General features: G+C 48.7%; 1 protein-coding gene across 1 annotated transcript in view; it reads left to right on the forward strand.

The window, feature by feature from the left end:
* Positions 1–24,961, forward strand: part of sf3b2 (splicing factor 3b, subunit 2) — a 52,679-nt gene that overhangs the window by 12,317 nt on the left and 15,401 nt on the right. Inside the window, exons 7-17 of the mRNA XM_069894121.1 lie at positions 328–433; positions 2,465–2,550; positions 3,510–3,704; positions 6,722–6,865; positions 7,786–7,866; positions 9,762–9,989; positions 11,669–11,818; positions 14,790–14,879; positions 19,460–19,567; positions 20,126–20,233; positions 24,061–24,206. Of these exons, the coding sequence (XP_069750222.1) occupies positions 328–433; positions 2,465–2,550; positions 3,510–3,704; positions 6,722–6,865; positions 7,786–7,866; positions 9,762–9,989; positions 11,669–11,818; positions 14,790–14,879; positions 19,460–19,567; positions 20,126–20,233; positions 24,061–24,206 (1,442 nt within the window). The remainder of the gene's footprint in view (positions 1–327; positions 434–2,464; positions 2,551–3,509; positions 3,705–6,721; positions 6,866–7,785; positions 7,867–9,761; positions 9,990–11,668; positions 11,819–14,789; positions 14,880–19,459; positions 19,568–20,125; positions 20,234–24,060; positions 24,207–24,961) is intronic.

Genomic DNA, 24,961 nt, shown 5'->3' on the forward strand with positions numbered 1-24,961 from the left:
GAATAGTCAAGATACCAAAGGTTTTGGGGAGTGGGGCTGAGTGGCAGGATGGATGAGCTCAGGATGGAATGTTGGAGGGTACTCGATGGGCCAAATGGCCTCCGTTGCCTCCTTCGTCTTGTCCACACTGAGACTTGGGCTGTTACTCTCGCACCATAATGTGAGATTTTTTTCGACCTCTTCTATACAGCGCGACTTGTTGAACTGAACCCAATATTCCAAGTAGGGTCTGACTAATGTCTCGTAGACCAGCTACATATGTGCGTGTTCGATTGGGTTGAGGTGCGCTGTCTGACGTTGTGTAGTGACAGATTGCCTCACCTGCAGGGTGATGAATCGGGCCCCGGACCAAGAATTCCCCAGGTCCTCGAGAAGATCCTGCAGCTCAAGGAGCAACGCCAGGTGGAGCTGACAGCAACGTCGGAGGCATCCGGTAGGTGGAGGTGTTTATCTCACACACACCACCCACCCTCCCCACCAACCGCATTCTGAGCAGATCCAAGTTTGGTCGAGACTCTCCCTGTAGCCGCGGGATCTGTCATCTGTTGTGTTCTGAATGTTCAAAGAGAATCAAGGCTTGGACACGTATTTTCAACAAACAATGGTCTTTATTTACGCACAGGGGAATTCACAAAAAAGGGCACACACTGACAGTATACAGGCACAAGAAACAAGAGTTTAACTTGTTCAGCACCCACCACCCAGAGGCACTGAACTCCACGTAACAAATAAACAAGTACATACACATAAACCTGGCCTCCAGTGCAGCCCCTGCTCGGGATCTGGGATGGGCCCGTTGTAGTTGGCCTTCCGGAGCTGCCTGGGGCTCAGCAGTGGTCACAACTAACAAGTACGTGCATGTGTAAACCTGGTTTCCAGACGCAGGGGCCCTCATGACCTTCCACAATCCACCCTAAAGAGCCCCAGGACACAGCGCCTCGTGGAGCGTGGCGAAGAAAGGAGCCAGGGTACTGTAACTGATGGAGCAATGCAGAGGGTTTGTGTAGCTATATAGTCTTTGCCCTGAGAGTGTATGTGTGAAATGCGGCAAGGTAGAGACAGCACCTCATCCATACTGTCCTGTTTAAAGGTTTGGCATATTTGCTATTTACCTTTTTTTTTTACTTTCAAGATTCAGTTTAATCTTACCCACGTGTTTGTACCAACCTACTATGTGTGCAGATATATTGTGGACATTATACCCACAACAGGTTTGCTAAATACTTAATAAAGCCCGTCTATTGTTTGAGGAATCGTAGGCTTGCCTTCTGAGTCACAGGGAAAGGTTAAACAGGTTAGTAGTTTATTCAATAGAGCATAGCAAAATGAGGGGAGATTTGATGGGCGTATACAAAATTGTGAGGGGGGATAGAGTGAATGAAGGCAGGATTTTCCCACTGAGGGTAGGTGAGATGCAAACCAGAGGACATGGGTTAAGGGAGAAATGGGGAAAAGGGGAACTTCACGCAGAGGGTAATGGGACGAGCTGCCAGCTGAAGTGTGACTGCAGGCTCAGTTTTAACATTGAAGAAGAATTTGGACGGGCACGTGGATTGGAGGGATATAGACTGGGTGCAGGTGATTGGGACAAGACAGACACCAGGAGACCCTGTTTCTGTGTTATTTTCTAGGGGTCTAAATCATTTGTGTCCAACAAAGCTCCTTTAATGATCACATAATAACCATTAAATTACACAATAACTCGAAGAGTTAACGTGCACACAGTTTGTTGGACGACATTCCCGTTGAGTTGCGATGAAACGAAGCATGCTGGCTCCCTCAGGGCCACTATTGTCAGAGGCTAGAGAGCTGCATTTAATGTGGAGGGGGGGGAGCCTAAAGAAAATGGGCAGGAGGGTTTTTATTTTACAGAGGACGGTCCCTGGGGAAGGTCTTCCAGGGCTGGTGGTGGAAGCAGATACAGTATAAAAAAGAACCCGTTATCTGGGATTCAAGCATCCAGCAGCCTCAAGCAACTGGCAAAAAGAAAATCGCAGAGAATAAATAAGTTAAAAATACAGGTTTAAAATTGGCATCCCCAAGTGGTTAGTTCACCGATCACGCAACACACCATCTCAAACAACCGGAAAATTCACTTACTTGGCGTCTACCAATCCCCATAGGTGCCAGATACCAGGGGTTTTACTGAATAGTGTTTAAACGGCTTCCAAATATTTGTGTGTGCGTGTGTTGTTGTTTCTTTTCTTTTTAAAAAAAAGAATAGTCGCAGGGACCGTCCTCTTTACAATGTGTATGAAGTTGTCTTTGATGCTAAATCATATTTTGGAAAAAGAACAGCCTCCAGAGAAATGCATTACTGTGAAAGGAATAGAAAAATACATGGGTGCAGCCAGGAAGGTTTTCGTTTAAATTGGGTATTGTGGTGAGTGCAGAGGTTGTGGCCCAAAGGGCCTGTTCTGCGGCAAATGCAAGTGTTCTAGCGTTGCTGCTTGTGTCTCCATAGATGAGGCGGACTCAGCGCCAGGAGCCACTCTTACCCCAGCTGACACAGAGGATGAAGAGATTGCGTCATCGCTGTCGAAGAAGGAGGTTTGTTCCAGCTGTGGGGCTCATTTCCTGCTGACCCTTTCTTTCCCCCCCTCTCCCGGCAGAAGTCTGCGGACCAGTACTTCCACCGGTCTTCCCCTCACCCCACCACAACAACATTGACCCCAGGCAAAAGGGTGCCCTGGTTGAAGTAGAAGCCCAACACGAGAAACTTAGCAGGTTGAACTGTGTACTTTATATAGCAAAGTACATAAGCAACGATTCTGTCTTGAGCCCTTTATCAAGATGTGAGCAAAATGTAGTCTGGAGCCCAAACAAAATGGCAGGGGGAGGGGACGGTCCCACAGGCAGGAGGTAATAGGTGGATAAGGGAGGGAGAGCGCAGCAGCAAGCTCTGAAGAAAGGAGACAGAGGGATGGGGAAGGGAGGGAGCACGGGGATTGGGCCAGCATTAATCGGAGAAGTCGACGTTAATGCCATCCAGTTGGAGAGTGTGGTTCCTCCAATTTAAGAATGGTGGGATGGTACATGAGGCCACAGACACATGCTAGCGCGGGGGGAGTGGGACACAGTCAGCCACTGGGCGATCCCCATCACTCATGCGGACAGAGAAAAGAAAAGGTGCTCAGCAAAGCAACCTCCCAATCTGTGCTCAGTCTCTCCAATAGAGAAGGCCATAAAGGGAGCATGGGATGCCCCCCCTCCAGAGACACGCGGGCAGGAGAGAAGGCAGGACAGTCAGCCCAGGCCGACATTTTCCCCCTCTGCCTGGACTCGTGAATGGCCAACTTGGCCAGGCCTTGGAGCAAACTGACCCAGGAGGTTCCCCTTGAGTGTATCGCAAAGGCTGACATGCTGGGCTGCTCTCAAGGCAAACTTACTCACTGTGCCTCGTTTTACACCTGAGCCGGACTTCGTTGCTGGAGGGGGGGAGGTCCTCCATGGGAGCACGGGCTCCCAATTTCAGAGGACGGGTAAGAGCGGCCTCTTCCTTTTTCCAGAAAAGCCGGAAGCGCAGGAACAGGAAGAAGAAAAAGAAAGCAGTCCGGAGTGAGGAGAACGGGCCTGAGAAGAAGGCCGAGAAAGTGGAGGTGACGGACACAGACACAGACGTGGAGGTGGAATACGTGACTGAGGAGCCCGAAGTCTTCGACGCCAACTTCATTTATTTCAAGAGGATCTTCGAGTCCTTCAGAGTAAGCAGCTTCTTCATAGCAGTGAAGTTACAGTTGGTGTGATGGTGTTATGGCACCAGGTTCAAATCCGCTGCTGTCCATAAAGGGTTTATTCATTCTCCCCATGACCCGCGTTGGGTTTCCTCCCACCCCCCAAAATATATGGGGTTGGGGGTCAATTGGGTGTAATTGATCAGCAAGTTTTGGTTTTTACGCACCAGTATGTAATTCTTATCTTGTCAACTTTCACATTTGCCTTCCGGAGTGGCTGTTCACAGAACGACCCATGCACGGATATCACCATGTGTTCAAAGTACCATAGGTGTGGTACTTGCGTAGGCTGAACGTGAGTCTCCGTCACTTGTGATGTGCGACGTATAGCATCACTCGTGACGTCATTCACCTGCATCCGAAAAAGCCCAAAGACAGAAGAGCAAATGGCCCTAGATCCAGAGATCCTGTTAATCCCAGCGTCACTCCAATGATTCCACAGGGTGGTTGCCTGCTGCTGGCAAGTAAATGTCACATTTAAATCTCCCGCGTTGCAATATCACGAGCTGAATGCCTCAATGCACATCATCCTTGTGTCAAATTTATTAGACTATTGTTGCAAGCTGCCTGCAGTTCAGTTTAGATGGCACAAAAATGTCTAGGGCTACAGCAGGTAAAATTTCGGAGCAGGGATGTTCTGTTCCGAACTTTTTACCCAGCCTGCAAAACTTTACCGTTACTCAGCAGTTGTGTAAAAGCCATAAAAGATTGAAGTCGTCATAGACAGCAAGGAAGGTTTTCAAAGCTTGCAGAGGGATCTGGAGCAGCTGGAAAAAGGGGCTGAAAAATGATCGATGGAATTTAATGCAGACAAGAGTGAGGTGTTGCATTTTGGAAGGACAAACCAAGAAAGGACGTACACGGTGAATGGTCGGGTTGATGATGAGGAGTGTGGGAGAACAGAGGGATCTGGGAATACAGATACTTAATTCCCTGGAAATGGCGTCACAGGTGAACAGGGTTGTAAAGAGAGCTTTTGGCATCTTGGCCTTCATAAATCAAAGTATTGAGTCCAGGAGTTGGGATGTGAGGGTAAAGTTGCACAAGACATTGATGAGGCCAATTTTGGAGTATTGTGTGCCGTTTTGGTCACCAAAATTTTGATGGAGGTATTTAAAATTATGAGGGGGACAGACAGAGTAAATGTAGGTTGGCTTTTCCCACTGAGGGTGGGTGAGATACAAACCAGAGGACATTGGTTATGGGTAAAAGGGGAAAAGTTTAGGGCGAATGTCTTCACACAAAGAGCGGTGGGGGTGTGGATCAAGCTGAAGTGGTATATGTGAGCTCAATTTTAACATTTGAGAAGAATTTGGACAGGTCCATGGATAGGAGGGGTTTGGAGAGCTATGGACAAAGTGAAAGTCAGTGGCACTAGGCCGAAAAATGGTTTGGCCTAGACGAGAAGGGCAGGTGGGCTCTTTCGGTACTGTTGTGTTTTATGGTTCTATGAGGGGCATGGATTCAAATGGCTGGCCCATACTGTCAACAATTGGGCGACCAGCTGGGCTTCTCCAGCATTTATCTGTTTTTTTAACTACAACCACAGTGCCTGCAGACTTTGGCATTTCATGCAGTTTAAGAACCCTCCTCCAGATGTCTCCACCTTCACCTACAAGACACAGGAGCAGAAATAGGCACTTCAGCCCATTGAGGCTGCCCCGCCATTTAATCACGAGCTGATCCATTTTCCCCACTCAGCCATAAAGTTCGATACCCTGGCTAATCAAGAATCTATCAATCTCTACCTGAAGCACACCCAATGACTTGGCCTCTGCAAGATTTTTTATTGTCATATAATAGTATTACAGAACAGGTAATATTACACTAATTTGCCTTCTGCCTGTCCTAAGGAAAACAAAGAGTCGCCATTAGTGTTGCCCAGTGTCCCTTACAGTAAGAGAAGCAAAAGAGAGACACTGAGTGTCTGTGGATTCACCTCCAGTGCTCCTGCAGACTCCTGTTCAAACCTCCGGCAACCCAAGCTCCTCCGACACGATCAGGAAGCCTTCAGCGCCCCAGGCCCACCTTGCCCTCGACCCCCCTCTTGAATCCAGCCTCCGATGCCTGATTCCTGAGAGCCCGTCTTCAGTAGCCCGTGGGGGTCCCTCAGCTGCTCGCTGGTCCACCGCCGAGGTCACCTTCCCATAGGGTCATCTCCTCAACATGGTGGGAAGGGGGTATGTTCCTCCTATTTCTGCTCTTCTGGAGTCTGCAAGCCCTTGTGGCCACTGCTGAGTGCAGGTGCTACCATCTTGGACCCAGTCCCCGTGGATGCAGGGTTTTAAAATAAAACGCAGTCAGCTCCTTTAACAGGCTATTTAAACCCTGTCCGGAACTGTCAGCATTGGGACTAGGCGGAAGGGTCCTTTGGAGCAGCACTGTGTTTCCACTCTCCTGAGTACTCACCAGCTGCCTTTTTTTTTGAGGTATCGTTCCACAGATTCTCCACCCTCCGCTCAACTTGTTTCCCCCCTCCCCTTTACACTGGCGATCTCTCCCCTCACTGTCTGACTTGAGGAAGGGTCTTAACCCCCAATTTCAGTTTGACCCACCGAGTTCCTGCAGCAGATTCCCATTGCTTCCGATCCCTGGTCTCTGAAGTTTTGTACTCGATTGGCCATTTGTACTGACTGCAGAGTATCTTTAAAAAAAACTTTCCACCCTTGTACACTTTTATGGGGTGGGTAGGGAGTCATCTCATTCAAAGTGTATCACTCCAAACCAATGTTTTAGGTGGAAATTCCAACTCGTCCGAAACAATGGCATTTATGATGGGCCGAAGGGCTTGTTTTGGTCCTGTAGGGTTGTGTGGCTGTACCAGAGGGCGCAATGCAGAGGGATCTCCACTGTGTATCTAACCTGTGCTCTCCCCTCCCTGAGGATGTGATGGCACAATGGAGAGAGGGCTTGCTTCCGTGGCGGCGTCTAATCTGTATCGGGGAACTTTCTCTTTCCCCCCCACCATCCCCCACCAACCCTTCCAGCTGACAGACGATGTGAAGAAAGACAAAGAACCAGATAGAACTGATAAGCTGGAGTCGACAGTGGTGATGAAGAAAAAGGGCTTTGAAGCAGAGCTGAAGGGGAGCAGTGATGATGAGGAAGAGGGGGACAGCGATGATGATGTGGTAAGTGTAGCTCCCTCTCCCCCCCAGTTCACACCCCTCTTCCCCCCCCAGTTCACACCCCTCTTCCCCCCCAGTTCACACCCCTCTTCCCCCCCAGTTCACACCCCTCTTCCCCCCCCAGTTCACACCCCTCTTCCCCCCAGTTCACACCCCTCTTCCCCCCGTTCACACCCCTCTTCCCCCCCCCGTTCACACCCCTCTCCCCCCCAGTTCACACCCCTCTCCCCCCCAGTTCACACCCCTCTCCCCCCCAGTTCACACCCCTCTCCCCCCCAGTTCACACCCCTCTCCCCCCCCCCCCCCCCCCAGTTCACACCCCACCCCTCTCCCCCCCCCCCCCCCCCCCCCCCCCCCACCAGTTCACACCCCTGGGCCATCTGGTGTAGATGAGACCTAGGTTTCCAGTTCGGGGATCAGGCACCGACCAATGTGGGTTTAAGATGAGGCAGAGATTGTACCTGAGGGACAAGTGTTATACGCAGAGGGTGGTGGTGTGTGGAACAGGTTGCCGGAGGAGGGGGTTGAGGCAGATACTAATGCCACTCTGGACGGAACCACGGACAGGGTGTGTTTACAGTGGTGGGACCAGTGTGGATGGGACATTGAACGGATCTGTGGACAGAGTGGGTTTGGAGGAGTGCGGGCAGATGTGGACCAGTTTGGGTGGGGCATCTGTTTGGATTAATGGACAAGGTGGGTTTAGAGGGATGGGGACCATTGTGGGTGGGACATTTGGACAGATCCACGGACAGGGTGGGTTAGAGTGGTAGGGGCAGGTGGGGACTGGTGTGGATGAGACATCTGGAGATCATGTGCGAGAAAGTGCTTGTTTCCATGTTGACTGACTATCATGGGGAGATTGCAGTGCACTGACCAGTGTTCAAGGAAAGCTGAACAGTTAACTGGCTTTGTTAACTCAGGTGAAGAAGGACGAGCTCCCCAAACTGTCAAAGAAGAAGCTCCGGAGGCTGAACCGTCTTAGTGTGGCTGAGCTGAAGCAGGTGCGTGATCCTCTATGGGACATGTGAAGGGCAGGGGCGTCCAGAGCCCGGTGTGGATCTCTCTCCCTCGGTATCACCCTTTCGGCCTCACCACCGGGGGTGATGGGCAGATCGCTTCGTTGGGTCCGCTGCAACCCCAAGGACCTCCCAGTGGCCAAACCGTTCCATCCCCCCCCCCACCGATGTGTCCATCCAAGGTCTCGTACTCTGCTAAACCGAGGACTCCCGCAAATTGGAGGAACAACACCCTGCATTCTGCCTGTGCACCCTCCAAACCAGGCGGCATCAATATCCGTCTCCAAATTTTGGTTAACCCGCTTCTCCTCCCAGTTTCTCTTTCCCTATCCTTTTGTCTCCCTTCCACCAGAGAGCTACCCTCTCTCTTTATCACTTATCAGCTTTGTTCTCTTCAACCCTCCTACCTGTTACATATGAAACAAGAAAATCTGCAGACGCGGTGATTGAAGTTAATGCACACAATTGCTGGAGAAACTCAGCAGGTCTCACTGCTTCCTTAGGAGGCAAAGATGTATCACCAGCGTTTCGTGCCTGAGCATCATACCTTGATGAAGGGCTCAGACCTGAAGCATTGGTTATCTCTCTCTGCCTCCCATAGACATTTTGGGATCTTCTGAGTTTCTCCAGCACTTGTGTGTGTTATCCACCTCTTGCGTTTTTAGACTGTACTCCTCCACCTTCCTCTGTACCCACCCCCTCTTGTCTCCTTCCCTCCACCTCCCCACCCCCACCCTCCCTTCTATCAGAGAAGGAAAAATTGGATGATTACATTCTTATTTAAACGGCAAGCAATTACGGCCATGCAGGAGGACCCGGGAGGGCTTGTGCCTGAATCGCAGAAGGTTGGTTTGCAGGTACAGCCGGGTAATAAGAAGGCAGATGGAACATTGCCCTTCATTGCTAGTGGGATTGAGTTTAGGAGCAGGGAGGTTCTGCAACTGGACAAGGTCCTGGTGAGGTCACATCCGGAGAACTGCGTGCAGATCTAGTCTCCTTACTCGAGGAAGGATGGACTGGCTTTGGAGACAGTACAGAAGAGGTTTATCAGATTGATTCCAGGGATGGGGGGGATTGGCCTATGAGGAGAGATTGAGTCACCTGGGACTGCACTCACTGGAATTTAGAGGAATGAGAGGGAATCTTCTAGAAACATATAAAATTCTGAAAGGTATAGATAAGATAGAGGTTGGTGGGTTGTTTCCATTGATGAGGGAGATCAGAACGAGGGGGCGTAGACTCAAGATCCATGGTAAATGATTTAGGTCGGAGATGAGGAGGAACTGCTTCTCCCAGAGGGAGGAGAATCTGTGGAATTCGCAGCCTATTGAAGCACTGGAGGCGACCTCAGTAAATAGATTTAAGACAAGGTTGGAGAGACTTTTTGCATTGCAGGGGAAATTAAGAGATATGGGGAAAAGGCAGGTAGGTGAAGATTAGCCAGTTATCAGATCATCTGTGATCTCATAGACAGGCTGGAGGGCCGACTCCTGCTCTTACTTCCTTCTTAGTCTGCACTCCTTCCCCTTCCTTCTCTCCTCTTCTCCTTCATCCCAACCCCCCCAACCTCTTTAATCAGACACCTTACTATTTTTGCCTCAACCCAGTCCTGAAACGTTCATTACCCTTATTTTTTGTGGATGCTGCATGACCTGCTGAGTTTCTCCAGCACGTTTGAAGACTGTGCTTGACCCCACCCCCCCAGCGTCTGCAGACTCTCCTGTTGAACAACCTCAGTTTCCTATTCTTTGGACAACAAACGCAGGACCAGTCATATCCGGGCGGGAGACGCTTTGGGGTCAGCCGCTGAGTCGTTTGGCAAGGCTAGAGCCTGTCGGCTTGTGACTTGCATTGACCCTTGCCTCCGCCTTGTCCCGCAGCTGGTGGCCAGACCAGACGTCGTGGAGATGCACGACGTCACAGCGCACGACCCCAAGCTGCTCGTCCACCTGAAGGCTACCCGCAACTCGGTGCCAGTACCCCGGCACTGGTGCTTCAAGCGCAAGTACCTCCAGGGCAAGAGGGGCATCGAGAAGCCCCCGTTCGAGCTGCCCGAATTCATCCGACGCACCGGCATCCAGGAGATGCGCGAGGCGCTGCAGGAGAAGGTAAGCTCGCGGTTGTGCGCATGCATGCATTCGTGTAAGGAGGCTAGGCCAGATATTTAAAACACGCTTGTGGTAGAATGGTCCTCTCTGGATGTGGATAAGGAACAGGCGTTTGCTTCACCCCTCACTCACCAGTCAGGGAGGGAGAAGTGCTGTGTTGGGACAAAGGCGGTCACTCACTCCTGGATGCGTGGAGGTGAGGCCTTCTGAAGGCAGGACGTGCCATGCAGAGTCGTAGGCCCTGACTGGTGGTAGCAGCTGCTAGTCTCAAGGGACTGGGTAGGTGGGAAAAGTTAAACGGGTTCGGACTTACCTCCCTGGGTGCATAGAGGAATGGTGGAAATCTGATAGAGTTCGTACAAGTCTGCGTGGGTTTCCTCCGAGGGCTCCGGTTTCCTCCCACCTTCCAAAAGGTACCAGGGGTTGAGGGTAATTCGGGTGAAATTGGGCACCACAGGCTCGTGAGCTAAAAGGACTTGGAACTGTCTTGTATGTATAAATTAAAAAATTAAGGGGTTTCGACCAAGTAAATCTGAGTACGCTTTTTCCACTGAGGGTGGGTGAGATACAAACTAGAGGATGTGGGTTAAGGGTGAAAGGGGATAAGTTCAGGGGGTGGGGGTGTGGGTCGAACTGAAGTGGTGAATACGGGCTCAATTTTAACGCTGAAAATAATTTGGACAGGTACATGGATGGGAGTGGTACAGAGGGCTATGGACTAGGAAGAAAATAGATTGGAAGGGTCGAATGGCCTATTTTTACAATGAAACAGCACAGTAACAGGCCCTTCCAACCCATGAGCCCGCATCGGCCCATTAACCCACAACGTCCACAAATTTTGAAAGGTGGGAGGAAATCCATGCAGTGCAGGGAGAACGTACATACTCCTTACAGACAGCGCTGGATTTGAAGCTGGGCACTGTAATAGCATTGCGCTAACCATGCCGCCCTGCGCTGAGCTGTTCTTGTTCAACGGAACAGTGCTGAGACCAAGCCCACGGTGCAGGGAGGTTCCAGCGATGGCACTGGATCCACCCTACGCTCCCCTTCTCCTCCCCCCCCCCCCATCCCCAAATGACTGCTTCATGAGGATGACGAAGGTGTTGACTCTCGTCCAGCGAGGAGCTTCCTCGTCCTTTGACTCATGCCAGTGGAATTTGGGGGAAGGGGGTTGTGCAGTCTCTGAAGCAGAGGACCTTCTGAAGGCCATAGTTTTGATGGTGAAATTTAGACATTACAGGCCCTTCCAGCCCAGGAGCCCACACCATCACAATACACCTTATAAACCCATGGATCCATGAGAGGACACAGGAGCCCCCAGAGGAAACCCACGGAGACACCGGGAGAATGTACGAACCCTCACAGCGGCGGGTTCAAACCCAGATGGCTGGCGCCATGATAGATTTGCACTAACCGTGTTGCCCAATTATATTGAGCAATCGCCCTGCCTGCAATTTTTGCCGCCTGTCCGATAACTGGGGGCAGTTTACAGCAACCTATTGGTCTGGCAGGGCTGAAATGGAGGGGGGTGGTAAAAGTAGTCACAGGGAGATAGTCCCCCGATCACTGGAGCTATGCAAATCCGAATCTGGGTGGGGGAGGGGATTGCCAGGTACGCCTCTCGTGGCCCAGTGCTGTGGGTGGCTTTGATTTCTGATGGTGGTGTCACTTGCCTGCAGGAAGAGCAGAAGACCATGAAGACCAAGATGAGGGAGAAGGTGCGCCCGAAAATGGGGAAGATAGACATCGACTACCAGAAGCTCCACGATGCCTTCTTCAAATGGCAGACCAAGCCCAAACTCACCATCCACGGGGACCTGTATTACGAGGTAGGTGGGCACTGTGCTAATCCTGGTGCAATGCCACTGTCTTTGTTTTTGGGGGGGGGGGGGTGGACATCACAGTGTGGGTACGGTTGCTGCAGAGAAATGGATCGGAGGTTGATCACAAGAGCGGCAGAGAGGATCATTGGAGCCTCCCTCCCCACCATCCACGAGATCTACTGGGATCATTGTCTGAAGAAGGTGTGAAAAATCACTAAGGACTCCTTCCACCCTGCACACAGCATCTCCCGTCGGGGGAAGAGATACAGGAGGATCAGAGCCAGCACCACCAGAACAGCTTCTTCCCACAGGCAGTAAGAATGCTGAACGCCCAAAGGAACTGCTCACACTGACCCTGACCCTCCGAGATCCTCATATTTACAAAACAATATTTGTAGACATGAATGCTTGTCCTGCAACTGTATTGTTTGTCTATGTGTGTTCTTACTAGCCCAGAGGACCCCAAAACCCAGAAGCAATAGATATTCACCAAGACAAATGGTTACTTAAACAAAAGTTGCTTTTAATTATCTTAAACATGAAAACAGAATCATATTTTAACATCACTATTGACTTAACTAACCTAACAACCCCCTTCTAATTATAAGTGCACGTGTTTGTAATTTCAGAAAAGTTCTTTGGTTCACAGTCCAATCTCACTTCTCATACCTCCAAGTTCACTGATTGCATGCAATTCTTATACTGTGCACAGAATTTAATATGTATAAAGTTCACCAGGCTTTGGTGCTTGAAAAGGTAAATCATTACTGCTCAGGAAAGTTCTTGTCAGTTTTCAGAGAGAGATTTGTTGTACTTCATTATCTTATTGTCGAAACTTGCCCCTTCAGAGTTCTCCAGGTGATAACCTCTTTCTTTCAGGTCACCACAGTGTCTTTTTGTTTCCCTTATTCCAAGTGGAACAGACTGCCAGTCCTCTCCTCTTGCATGAACCACAAGGGCTTTGACCAGGCTGAATCAAGCACTTACAACCCATCTTCCACATGGGGTTTTCCGTGAGCTTGCCAGCTTGTCCTGTTCCAGTACCAGCTGTAACACTGTAGAAGTGATCTGTCTGTGTGTGTGTGTGTGTGTGTGTGTGTGTGTGTGTGTGTGGCTCTCTCTCTGAGAGAAAGCCTGTTTGACTCTCTGCTTCCAAAACCACAGCTTGAGACAATCTGCGGCTCCAACAATATCTTTCATCTGTTGCCTTTTTGTAAACAACAATCCATTAGTGAAGTCTCTTGGGCACTCTCCAGAGCTCTTGCAAAGACCGTTGGCCCTGACATATCGAGCACGGGGCAGAGCTCCAGTATTTTAAATAAGGTCTGTTTTAAAGTGTTTGTATGTGACCTACTCTAACAGACCTTTCCCAATTTATCTCCCAAAAAGTATCTATATACTCTGGCACAGTGTGTTAGGTCTGACTGTTTGTGTGTTTTGCACTGAGGAGCAGAGAATACTATCTCGTACGATATTGAATTTAACATTTCCCCCGTGCTGCCGCCATGCAGAGGCCTTTCTACCTCCCCTTGTACAGAATCTGTAGGTGTTTCTTTGAACCCTTTGTTGTCAGGACACTGGGCTATAAAACAGGCAGGCAGGTCCCTCTGAACTGTGCAATGAAAGGATTGGTTTATGTCCATAGGCTAATCTAATCAGAGCAAACAAGGATAATGGCTGAAGTAGTGTAAAGATTTATGACATCTTTAATGGTATTATCGGTGTCAAATTGTGGTTGCTAATCGGTTTACTGCTCTTGCAGAATTTGTACCCCTTCCCCTCCATGCGCATTAAACGTTCCGCAGCCGAGCCACGCTGCTTGTCTCTTTTGAATTAGAACCGTAAAACTGGGCCATTCGACCCTTCCGCTCTGTGCTGACCAATAAAACTAGCTAGTCCCACTGACTTGGTCTCATTCCATAACCCTCCAGACCTCTCCCATCCATGTATTATCCAATTTATTTTTAAAACTCAAGATTGAATCTGCCTTCACTACATCAAATGGTAGCTCATTCCACACTCCTACCCACTCTGAGTGGAAAAACTTTCCCCTAATGTTCCCCTTATACCTCTCCCCTTTCAGTCTAAAGCTACGACCCCTCACATTTATCTCCCCCAATCTAAGTGGAAACATCCTATTCACATCTACTCTGTCTATACCCCTCCTAATCTTGTACACCTCTATCACGTCTCCCCCTCATTCTTCTTCATTCCAAGGAGTATAGTCCTAACCTGTTTAATCTTTCCCGGTAACTCAACTCTGAGATGTTTGAGGATATTTGGTACATCACCAAAGACTCTCTTAAACTTCTATGGGTGGTACTGTGGAGAGCATTCTAGCTGGTTGCATCACTGCCTGGTACGGAGGCACCAACTCTCAGGACGAGAAAAACTCTTTAACTCAGCCTGCGAGATCACAGGCACTAGACCACTCCATCGAGGACGCCTTCATGAGGCAGTATCTTAATAAAGCAGCCTCTGTCCTCACGGACACTGACCACCCAGACCATGTCCCCTGCTACTATCGGGGAAAAGGTATAGGAGCCTAAAGACGAGCCCTCAGCGGCACAAGGACGGCTTCTATCCCTCCGCCATCAGATTCTTGAATGATCAATGAACCAAAGACATGGCCTGACTATTTTTTTAATATGTTGTAAAAGTGGTTTTATGAATGTTTGCTGCAAAACACTGAATTTTGTGACTTGTTGACGACAGTAAATTCTGATTCTGAACAACTTTTTGGGGGCTGGATGTCAGAGGAGAAAGGGGTTAAAGATAATTGGCAAAAGAGCCAGGAGAAGAGGGGAAGTGGATTTTACGAAAGAACTTTTGGCAGAAGTGGATTTTATGAGATAACTTTTGGCGGGGCGGGGGGGGAGGGAGGGAGGGAGGATGGGGAGATGGATGGGTTGGTGTATGCCCTTTGCATGCTTGCATTGGTGTCAGTCTGCTGAATGGGTTTTCTGTGCTTCCACAGGGAAAAGAGTTTGAGACTCGGCTGAAGGAGAAAAAACCAGGAGACCTGTCAGATGAATTGCGACTCGCTCTCGGAATGCCAGTGGGAGCCGTAAGTAAACTCCCTCCACTCGAGGGCTCCATCTCCCTGCTGTGGCCTGGGATATGAACCCCAGAGCTACGTGCAGACGTAGCCTGATCAGGGCAACCACTCGTATTCAGAATTATGAGGGGTGTTGATAGAGTAAATGAAAGTTGGCTTTTTCCCCCATGAGGGTAGGTGAGACACAAACCAGAGGATATGGGTTAAGGGGGAAAGGGGAGAGGTTTAGGGGGAGCATTAGGGGGAACCTTCACACAGAGGGTGATGGGAGTGTGGAACAAGCTGAATGCAGGCACAATTTTAAGGAAACTGGACAAGTACATGGATGGGAGGGATATGGAATGGGTGAGCTAAATGCTCCCAGCGATTAATTAAAAAGCTGACAGGAAAAAGAGAAATAAAATAAAATCAATGCCGGAGAAACTGTACTTTATTTAAATTTATTTTTTAAATCCTTCATTTTTAAAATTGCAATTTTAAATTTAAATTTAGACATGCAGCACGGTAACAGGCCCTTTCGGCCCACGAGCCCGTACTGCCCAATTGACCTAAAAGCCCTGGTACGTTTCGAAAGGTGAGGGGATCCGGAGTCCCCGGGAAAACCCACACAGACACGAGGAAAACGTACAAACTCCTTATAGTCAGCGCGGGATTCAAACCCCAGTCCCGATCATTGTAATGGTGTTACACTGGCTGTGCAAAGATATAGATACATAATCAACGTTGATAGAGCTATTTAAAATTATGAGGCATAGAGGCAGGGTAAATATAGGTTGACTTTTTTCACTGAGATTAGGTGAGATACAAACCAGAGGACATGGGTTAAGGGTGAAAAATGAAATGTTTAGGGGGAACTTCTTCACTCAGAGAACGGTGGGAATGTGGAACGAGCTGCTAGCTGAGGTGATGAATGTGGGCTCGGTTTTAACATTTAAGAAGAATCTGGACAGGTACATGGACGGGAGGGATATGGAGGGCTATGGACTGGGTGCAAGTCGGTGGGACTAGGCAGAATAACCATTTGGCCCAGACTAGAAGGACACTGTAATTGTTCTGTGTTTCTTAAACTTGGTCAGTTCCAGACACTTTAAAGTAAAAATATGATGCTGGAGAAACTCAGCAGGTCAAACCATGTCCAGATGAGAAAGGCCCGTTTCTGTGTTATAATATTCTGTGCAGCCACCAGACAGATCCTAAAGTTGGAATGGCGATTGTATCCAGAATTTTGTGTTTACACCTCGATGTTGCGTTGGGTGTGGGTGGGAGTTTTTGCATGAACAGACTTGCCCCACTAACATTGCTCTGTGAATCCAGGGCAGCATGCCTGTGGTCAGTATATAAAAAGAACTGTACGAAGGCATTTCAGTCTTCCCTCCCTCTCATCGTTGTTACATAACAGGATTAGCAGTCGTGGCGGCGGATTGTCACTGGGACCAGTGGAAATCGTTGGGCAATTTTATCCCGACTTTGCAACAATGGCATCCAACTCCTTTGCCACTGCTCAGATCCCTCCCTCTCTGATCTGTGCGCCTCCCATTCCTCCCTGATTTAAACATCTCGACCTTTTCTGGATATGCCTAAAGCCAGGTTTATCTGTCTTGATAACTCCAGGAACACACCAGTATAAAACTCGGGTTTAATCTCCACTCAGTCACTTATTCCCATCACTGGATCATTGACCGTCATGCCTTCATCTGCCGAGTGAATCCTGGGTCACTTACAGAAAGCAAGAACACCGCCTTAACGCATTCCATTTCCGCTGCCTCAGATCCCTCCCGGGCTACTCAGGGCGTGACAGAGTCCTGGAGAAGACCAGAAGTACGGACCTCAACTCAATCATCCGCACTCGCCGCCTGCAGTGGGCTGGCAACCTTGTCCGTATGGAGGACAGCCGATTGCCCAAAGATGTCCTCTATGGTGGGCTACCAGATGCTCCCCGCCCTGTTGGCCGGCCACGTCTTTGCTACAAAGATGTAATCAAGCGTGTTCTCCATGTCAACTGTACTGACTGGGAGGGCCTCGCAAAAGAGATTGCACTGCATGGCATTCCGTGATTCGCAGTGGCACATCACAATTGTGCCAACCACTACAAAAAGTTCTGTGAGGGCAGAAGAGCTACAAGGCACAGTGTTCGTCTTCACTCGCAAAGCGATGGGCCATGATAATGATGATGAGTCACTTATTCCCATCACTGGATCAGTGGGCCGTCATGCCTTCATCTGCCGAGTGTCCTTGGCTAATGGAGAGAGCTGACATGGAAATAGGCCCTTCGCCTCCCCCAGCATCCAACCTCCAAACACCAACCCCGGACGACTTCACTCTCCCTACCGCCCCATCGTCACTTCCCAGACTCTACTCCCCACCTTCTGACCCCGGCGGCTTGGAGTGCAGGAGGAAGCCAGAGTGTCTGGTAGGAAATCCACCCAGCCCTTCACAACAATCCAAACCCTCCCTCACACACATAACCTGTTTCGTGCAGCCTCCACCTCCCCAAGCAAGGCATTCCAGGTACCCATCACTCTGGGTTTTTTTAAAAAAAACACAACTTCCCTTTGATTTCTCCCCTAAACTTTCCTCCACTCGCCTCCAACAGATGTCTAAATTTAAATTATTTAAATTTGGATGTAACAGGCCCTTTCGGCCAACAAGCTGCGCATTTACACCCAATTGATCTACAACCTTGCTATATATATTTTTTTGAACGGTGGGAGGAAACCGGAGCTCCTGGGGAAAACCCACGCATACATGGGGAGAACGTACAAACTCCGTACAGGTGGCGCAGTCCTGATCGCTGTCGCTGTAACAGTGTGACACTAACCACTATGGTAGACATGTTGCCTGTGTCCTCTGGTATTTCCTACTGTCACACCGGGGAGAGGTGCTGGCTGTCCGCCCTATCTAAGCCTCTCACAATCTTGTATTCAGTCACCTTATCCTTGGGTCCAAAGAGAAGAGCCTCACAATCCAGGCAACATCTGGGTAAATCTCTGCACCCTCTCCAAAGCTACCATGACCTTCCTGTAATGAGGTGACCAGAGCCAAACGCAACCGTGGTCTTGCCAGAGATTTGTAGAGTTGTATTGTGACATCTTGACTCTTGAACTCAATCCCCCTTTCAATGAATATTACCCCTCAAAATTTTGCATACCTCTATCAAATCTCCTCTCCATCTCTCTGACATTCCAGGGAATAACATCCTGACCTCGTCATTTTCAAAATGTTCTTTCCCCTCACTTTACCACCAGAAGTAATCCCTGTGCTCTGTGATTAGTAAGGGATTGATTAAGGTGGGATGTGGGTGGAAAGAAAAAGATTGAAAACCACTACCATTGACCTTCTTAACTATCCTATCAACCTGCGGGGTGACTTTGAGGGATGTATGGATTTGGACCCCAAGGTCCCTTTGTTCATCCACACTTAAATATTCGACCATTAACCTTTGTTTAATGAGGCGAGCAGAGCTGAAGGCAATATTTCAAGTGTAGGTAAAACCAGAATGTAATAGACCGACAATATTATTTCACGGCTTTTGAACTCAATCTCCCGACTAATGAAGGCCAGGACTGGTCGGAGCTGCAAGGCTGTATCATCATGTTGTCCTGGTTCTTCTTTGGCTTGGCTTCGCGGACGAAGATTTATGGAGGGGGTAAAAAGTCCACGTCAGCTACAGGCTCGTTTGTGGCTGACCAGTCCGATGCGGGACAGGCAGACACGATTGCAGCGGTTGCAAGGGAAAATTGGTTGGTTGGGGTTGGGTGTTGGGTTTTTCCTCCTTTGCCTTTTGTCAGTGAGGTGGGCTCTGCGGTCTTCTTCAAAGGAGGCTGCTGCCCGCCAAACTGTGAGGCGCCAAGATGCACGGTTTGAGGTGTTATCAGCCCACTGGCGGTGGTCAATGTGGCAGGCACCAAGAGATTTCTTTAGGCAGTCCTTGTACCTTTTCTTTGGTGCACCTCTGTCACGGTGGCCAGTGGAGAGCTCGCCATATAATACGATCTTGGGAAGGCGATGGTCCTCCATTCTGGAGACGTGACCCATCCAGCGCAGCTGAATCTTCAGCAGCGTGGACTCGATGCTGTCGACCTCTGCCATCTCGAGTACCTCGACGTTAGGGGTGTGAGCGCTCCAATGGATGTTGAGGATGGAGCGGAGACAACGCTGGTGGAAGCGTTCTAGGAGCCGTAGGTGGTGCCGGTAGAGGACCCATGATTCGGAGCCGAACAGGAGTGTGGGTATGACAACGGCTCTGTATACGCTTATCTTTGTGAGGTTTTTCAGTTGGTTGTTTTTCCAGACTCTTTTGTGTAGTCTTCCAAAGGCGCTATTTGCCTTGGCGAGTCTGTTGTCTATCTCATTGTCGATCCTTGCATCTGATGAAATGGTGCAGCCGAGATAGGTAAACTGGTTGACCGTTTTGAGTTTTGTGTGCCCGATGGAGATGTGTCCTGGTTACATCCTCTTGAATTGACAACATTGCCTTTTCTTTGCACAATGGCACCAGTCGCTTTGCTGATGCTTTTTTTTGTTATGTGAAAGGCTCAGTTATAAATGGACGTGGCTGTATCAGTCTAACCCTGGTTGTTTTTCCTCAGAACTCACACAAGGTCCCTCCGCCCTGGTTGATCGCCATGCAGAGATACGGCCCCCCGCCTTCGTATCCCAACCTCAAAATTCCCGGTCTGAACTCGCCAATTCCAGAGGTGAGTCCGTCGCACGCAGCCCGGGGCAGTTCGAGTGAGGTGGGGAAGGGGTGTGAGGAGCTAGTGACCAACAGTCACTGGAGGGGCGGGGGGCGGACTGCAGGGAGGATCCAGATTTTGGGGGGGTGGGAGGGAGGGTGGGGAACTGGGGGGCAGGGGGATGAGGCAGAGGAACAGAGAGTAGGGAACTGAGGGAGGGAGAGTGGAGAACCAGGGGCTGTAAGTCCGATGTCCTGGGCCTGTTGAGATGTGCGTGGACCCCTATCAGCTGGCTTGGGGATTTTGTCACGCCCACATTGCTGCATGTTGATCTACATTGGATGTGTGATAGCTTGGATTGGTATGGGTTGGAACACGTGCACAGATGGGACTTGCGTGGGTCTATGTGGAGCGTGCGCCAGACTGCGTGGAGTGTGGGGCTGTGTTGATCTGCATTGTTATATGCTGGCCGTACATGGCTCTGTGCAGGGCTGGGAGCCAGGTCGTGAATGGCAGGCTCGCCCGTTAGCTCTGGGCTGCCTCCAAGTGTTCCTGACCGTGTGTGTCATCCCTCGACAGAGCTGCTCCTTTGGGTACCACGCAGGAGGATGGGGCAAGCCGCCCGTGGATGAGACCGGAAAGCCTCTGTATGGGGACGTGTTTGGAACCAATTCCCTGGAATTTCAGGTGGGTAAGCCTCCCTTTCCACAATCCCTTCCCACTTGACCCAGCGTCAGACTGTAGCCAGTGGCAGCCCACACCTTGACTGGAGCGGCAACCTGTTCTCAGCACTCCCAGCATCCACCCAACGTGCAGCCTCAGGAAGGCAGCCACTGTCACTGAGGACCCCCCCCCCCCACCCCGACCTCTCCTCACTGCTCCCTTCAGGCAGAAGGTATCGAAGCCTGACATCCAGCACCTGCCAATTAAATAACTTTTGTTATCCAACATCCATCAGTGACATCACGGTTATAAAGAGAACTTTTGGCGTATTAGCCTTCATGCAGGTATACCCCACTTAACAAAGCAAGAGCATTCCTATGAAACCTTTCGTAAGCCAAAATGGAGTAAAGCAGCGACCCATTCGCGACTATTGGAGGCTATTTTTGTAAAATCGGAAACCCGTTCAAATTCCTTTCAGGTGGCGAACATGGGTTTCTTTGTAAAAGTGAGTATTGGTAAAGTGGGGATTACCTGCACCGTATATGATCTTGTTTAGGACGATCCTTGGGAATTAAAAATGTCACCTTAAAATTAAGGGGTTGTCCTATTACAAGTTTACAAGTGCTTCTCGCCTCAACGACGAAGTCTCAGCACCGGCGCCATATTCCTGACGTGCTCCGTGGGTTATTTTTGAAGTCTCAGCGCTCTCTCTTCCCCCCCCACGGGGTCCATCTGCCTGGTCCAAATACCGTTGGCTTTGTACAGACTTCAAGCAGCCTTTTACAAGAGCCGACAGTGGTTTGTTTTAAAATATCCAAATGAAATTTCAACCGCGGAATGATAATTTGTTAGTAAAAATATTTTGTGATTTGCTTTTACCGAAAATCAGCAGTATGGGCCAGATTTTTTTTGGTGGGGGGGGTGGAGGGTCGTCTCGCTCAAAAGCAACATTTTAGGTGGATATTTTGGGATCCTATATGGTATTGAGTGCAGGAGCTGAGATGTTACAGTAAAGATCTACAAGACATTGGTGAGGCCAAATTTGGAGTATTGTGTGCAGTTTTGGTCACCTGACTACAGGAAAGCTGCCACTCAGATAATCTGCCATGAAAGACCTTATCTCTTTAACTCTGTCTACCTTGGCATATTGTCATAATTTATACCATCGTAGTTGGTGTATTTTCCTGTGTTTTTTTTCCCAATCTTTATAATTTTTCAAAAAAGGATAATACAATCAAACAAGAACATAAAAAACCCTTATTACATTAGTAAAATAGATAATCTTAAATTAGTAAATTAATAACCAACCCCAACCCCCCCCCCCAAAAAAACCAAACTATCCCTATTTCTACAACTACTGGAGCCTTATACAAAGATTAAAATACCACAATACAACATGTATGAAAATTAATTAAAAATAATTAAAATGTTGTCATTAACATATACTAAGACCCATATATTTTAAATATGGATCCCTCATTTTAATAAAAAAGGAATAATTATGTGATCAACATTTAGATTTTTCTAAGTAGATACAAGATTTCAACTCATTATGCCACCTTTGAATATTAATCTCTATAACATCTTTCCATGTTACTGCAATACATCTTCTAACAGCAGCTAAAGTTAAATGAAAGCAATTTGAAATTTATCCAATTTCAAACCCCTTAAATCAGCCATAAATCCTAATAAAAATAATATAGGATCAAGCAATAATTGAATATAAACATTCTAAAAATTGTCTAACTTTTAACCAAAAGTTTTGCACCTTTTCATATAACCAGACCGAGTTTTTTAAAAAAAAGTCCCTTTTTGTACTCCACATCAGAAACATAAATCTGAATCCCTAAATCCATATCTTTTCAACTTCTCCAGTGTCAAATATAACTGATGTACAAAATTATAATTAACTAAATTATACCTTACATTAATCAACTTAGTTACCTCATTCTCACATATCTTTAACCAATCATCCTCCAATATAAAAAGTTGTAAATCTTTCTCCCATTTATTTTTTGTTCTTAAAAACACCAAATTTTTTCTTCATCTCTTGAAACAAATTATACATTGTGTATCTTACCTGTGTGTCTGCACCAAAAATATTGGCGGTTCTGTACATATCTGTAGTTGTGTAATGTCAACAAGTTGTCATCTAAATTTTGAAGCCTGGAGTTTTATGTTGTGAGAGAATGGGGAAATCGCTTAATTTCAGAATCTGGATTTATTGTCCTGACCAAGGCACAAAATTCGTTGCTTTGCAACAGCGTCACAGTACAAACGTACAGATAAATGGTTGTCAAACATTTTCTTTCCACTCACATCCCACCTTAAGTATTCCCTATGCCGTAGGTGCTCTGTAATTGCTTAAGGTGGAATATGGGTGGAAAGAAAAAGGTTGTTTTAATTGTCCCTCATTGACTCATTATGTGCACCATTTCAGAACTCCAAAGGAAATGGGCCAAAGACAATTTTTCTCAAGCAAAATATTTCAGTAACAATTGTGTCTAGACCGGTGGTTCTCAACTTTTTTCCCCCCACTGACATACCATCTTAAGTAATCTCTTACTAATCACAGAGCACCTATGGCATAGGGGTTGCAGTGGAATGTGAATGGAAAGAAAAAGTTTGAAAACCATTGATATAAACAACAATAAATAAAAATAGTGCAAGAAAAAGAGAATGTGAGGCCGGGTCTGTGGTTCATTGATCATTCAAGAATCTGATGGTGGAGGGGAAGAAGCTGTCTTTGTGCCACTGGGTGCTCGTCTTCAGGCTCCTGTACCTCCTTCCCCATGGTGGTAGAGTGAAGAGGATATGGCCTGGGTGGTGGTGGGTCCATCTCTGTCGGCTGCTTTCTGAAGACACCACCTCATGTAGATGTCCTCTATGGGGTGATTTAGTGCCCATGAAGACGCAGGCTGTTTTTCCTTGTTCTGAGTGTTGGCATCACCCTAACAGACAGTGATAAAACCAGCCAATTTCCTTTCGGTGGGGCTGTCAGGGTTCAATGGTGTCCCTGGAGAAAAAGGGCTTACCTGCTCCAGGTGTTTTGAGAAGATTCACAAGTGGGGCCTCACTTGGAGTATTGTGAGCAGTTTTGGGCTTCTCATTTAAGAAAGGATGGGCTGACATTGGAGAGGGTTCAGACGAGGTTCACAAGGATGATTCCGGTAATGATAGGAGTGTTTGACAGCTCTTGGCCTGGACTTGTTGCAATTTAGGAGAATGAAGGGAGAAATCATTGAAATATTTTGAACGTTGTAAGGCGTGGACAAAGTAGATGTAGAAAGGTTGTTTTCCCACGGTGGGAGAGTCCAGGTCAAGAGAGCACAACTTCAGGATTGAAGGACATCAATTTAGAATAGAGATGTGGAGGGATTTCTCCCCCCAGAGGGTGGTGAATCTGTGGAATTTGTTGCCACAGGCGGTGGTGAAGACTGGGTCATTGGGTATATTTAAGGCAGCGATGGATGGGTTCAAAGGTTATGGGGAGAAGGCCAGGCACTGGGGCTGAGTGAGAGAATGGATCAGCTCATCATTCAGTGGTGGGGGAGACTTGATGGGCTGAATGGTTTATTGCTACTCCTGTGTCTTGTGGCCTTAGGATGGGTAATGAAGAGGTGGGGGGGGTGGTGAGATTGTAGGAGAGGCTACAACTTAGGGATCAGTCTGAGCTAGGCTGTTCAGAAGTCGAAATCTGGAACCGTTGCCACGTTTCGGATATCAGATATCATGGGGAGGTGAAACAGGGGTCCCATGCTGACCAAGATCTGGTCTGAGAGGTCTCTTTACCCTTCCCCCACCCCAGAGTGATGACCACAAGTTGAGAGGATTCCAATCTTCCCCTGCAGGCAAAGACTGAGGAAGAGGAGCTTGACCGGACACCCTGGGGAGAGCTGGAGCCTTCTGACGAAGAATCCTCAGAGGAGGAGGAGGAAGAGGACGAGAGTGACGAAGATAAACCCGACGACACTGGGTTCATCACGCCGGCCGACAGGTGGCTACTGGGGGGGCAGAGGGAGGGGTAGGTTGTGCCCTGCATCTGGGAGCTCACTGCTACAGCCACCCTGGCAGAGCCACCAATTTTTTAAAAATTCATTGTCAACCTAGTTTTCCAACTCCTGTTTCCACATCCATGACATCTGTTGACCTGGCTTGGATCCTCTGCATCTGACGCCCTCTTTCCCCGCCCACCCCACCCCCCCCCCCCCCAATTGCTTCCTCTAGACCACCATTCCTTCACCTCTTCACGTTCCTGCCCACTGCCCATCCCCACCCTCTGCTGCCTAGGGTGCTACCTTGAGCTCTCTGTATATGACAAGACCCAAAATGGTGCAGGAACTCATCTGGTTTCCCAGTCGGTAAAGGTGCATCACTAACATTTTGGGCCTGTGTCCTTCCTTAAGGTACGCGTGAACAAACACGAGTTAAAGGCCGCAGAAAGGAAGGGGGATGAATGGGAGGGGGAGCCATCCTCGTGGAAGGCGGAGAGGGGAATATGTGTGACAGCGCCCACTCTCGACCACTCCTGCCTCCCTTAGGCATCTAACACCCCCACCCCATCCCCTGTGGCTACAATCCATTTGCACCCAGGCCTCCTCCCTCAGCACCATTCAGGGCCCCAAACAGCCCTGCCAAGTGAAGCCACTCTTCCGGTTGTGAATCGGCAGGGATCGACCGGTGCTCCCATCATGGTCGCATCTCTGTCGGAGAAGCTGGGAGATCGCTTTGGGCTCTGTCCCAGTGGCCACC

The sequence above is a fragment of the Narcine bancroftii genome, chromosome 8 (assembly GCF_036971445.1).
Source record: "Narcine bancroftii isolate sNarBan1 chromosome 8, sNarBan1.hap1, whole genome shotgun sequence".
In the NCBI taxonomy this organism is placed as follows: domain Eukaryota; kingdom Metazoa; phylum Chordata; class Chondrichthyes; order Torpediniformes; family Narcinidae; genus Narcine; species Narcine bancroftii.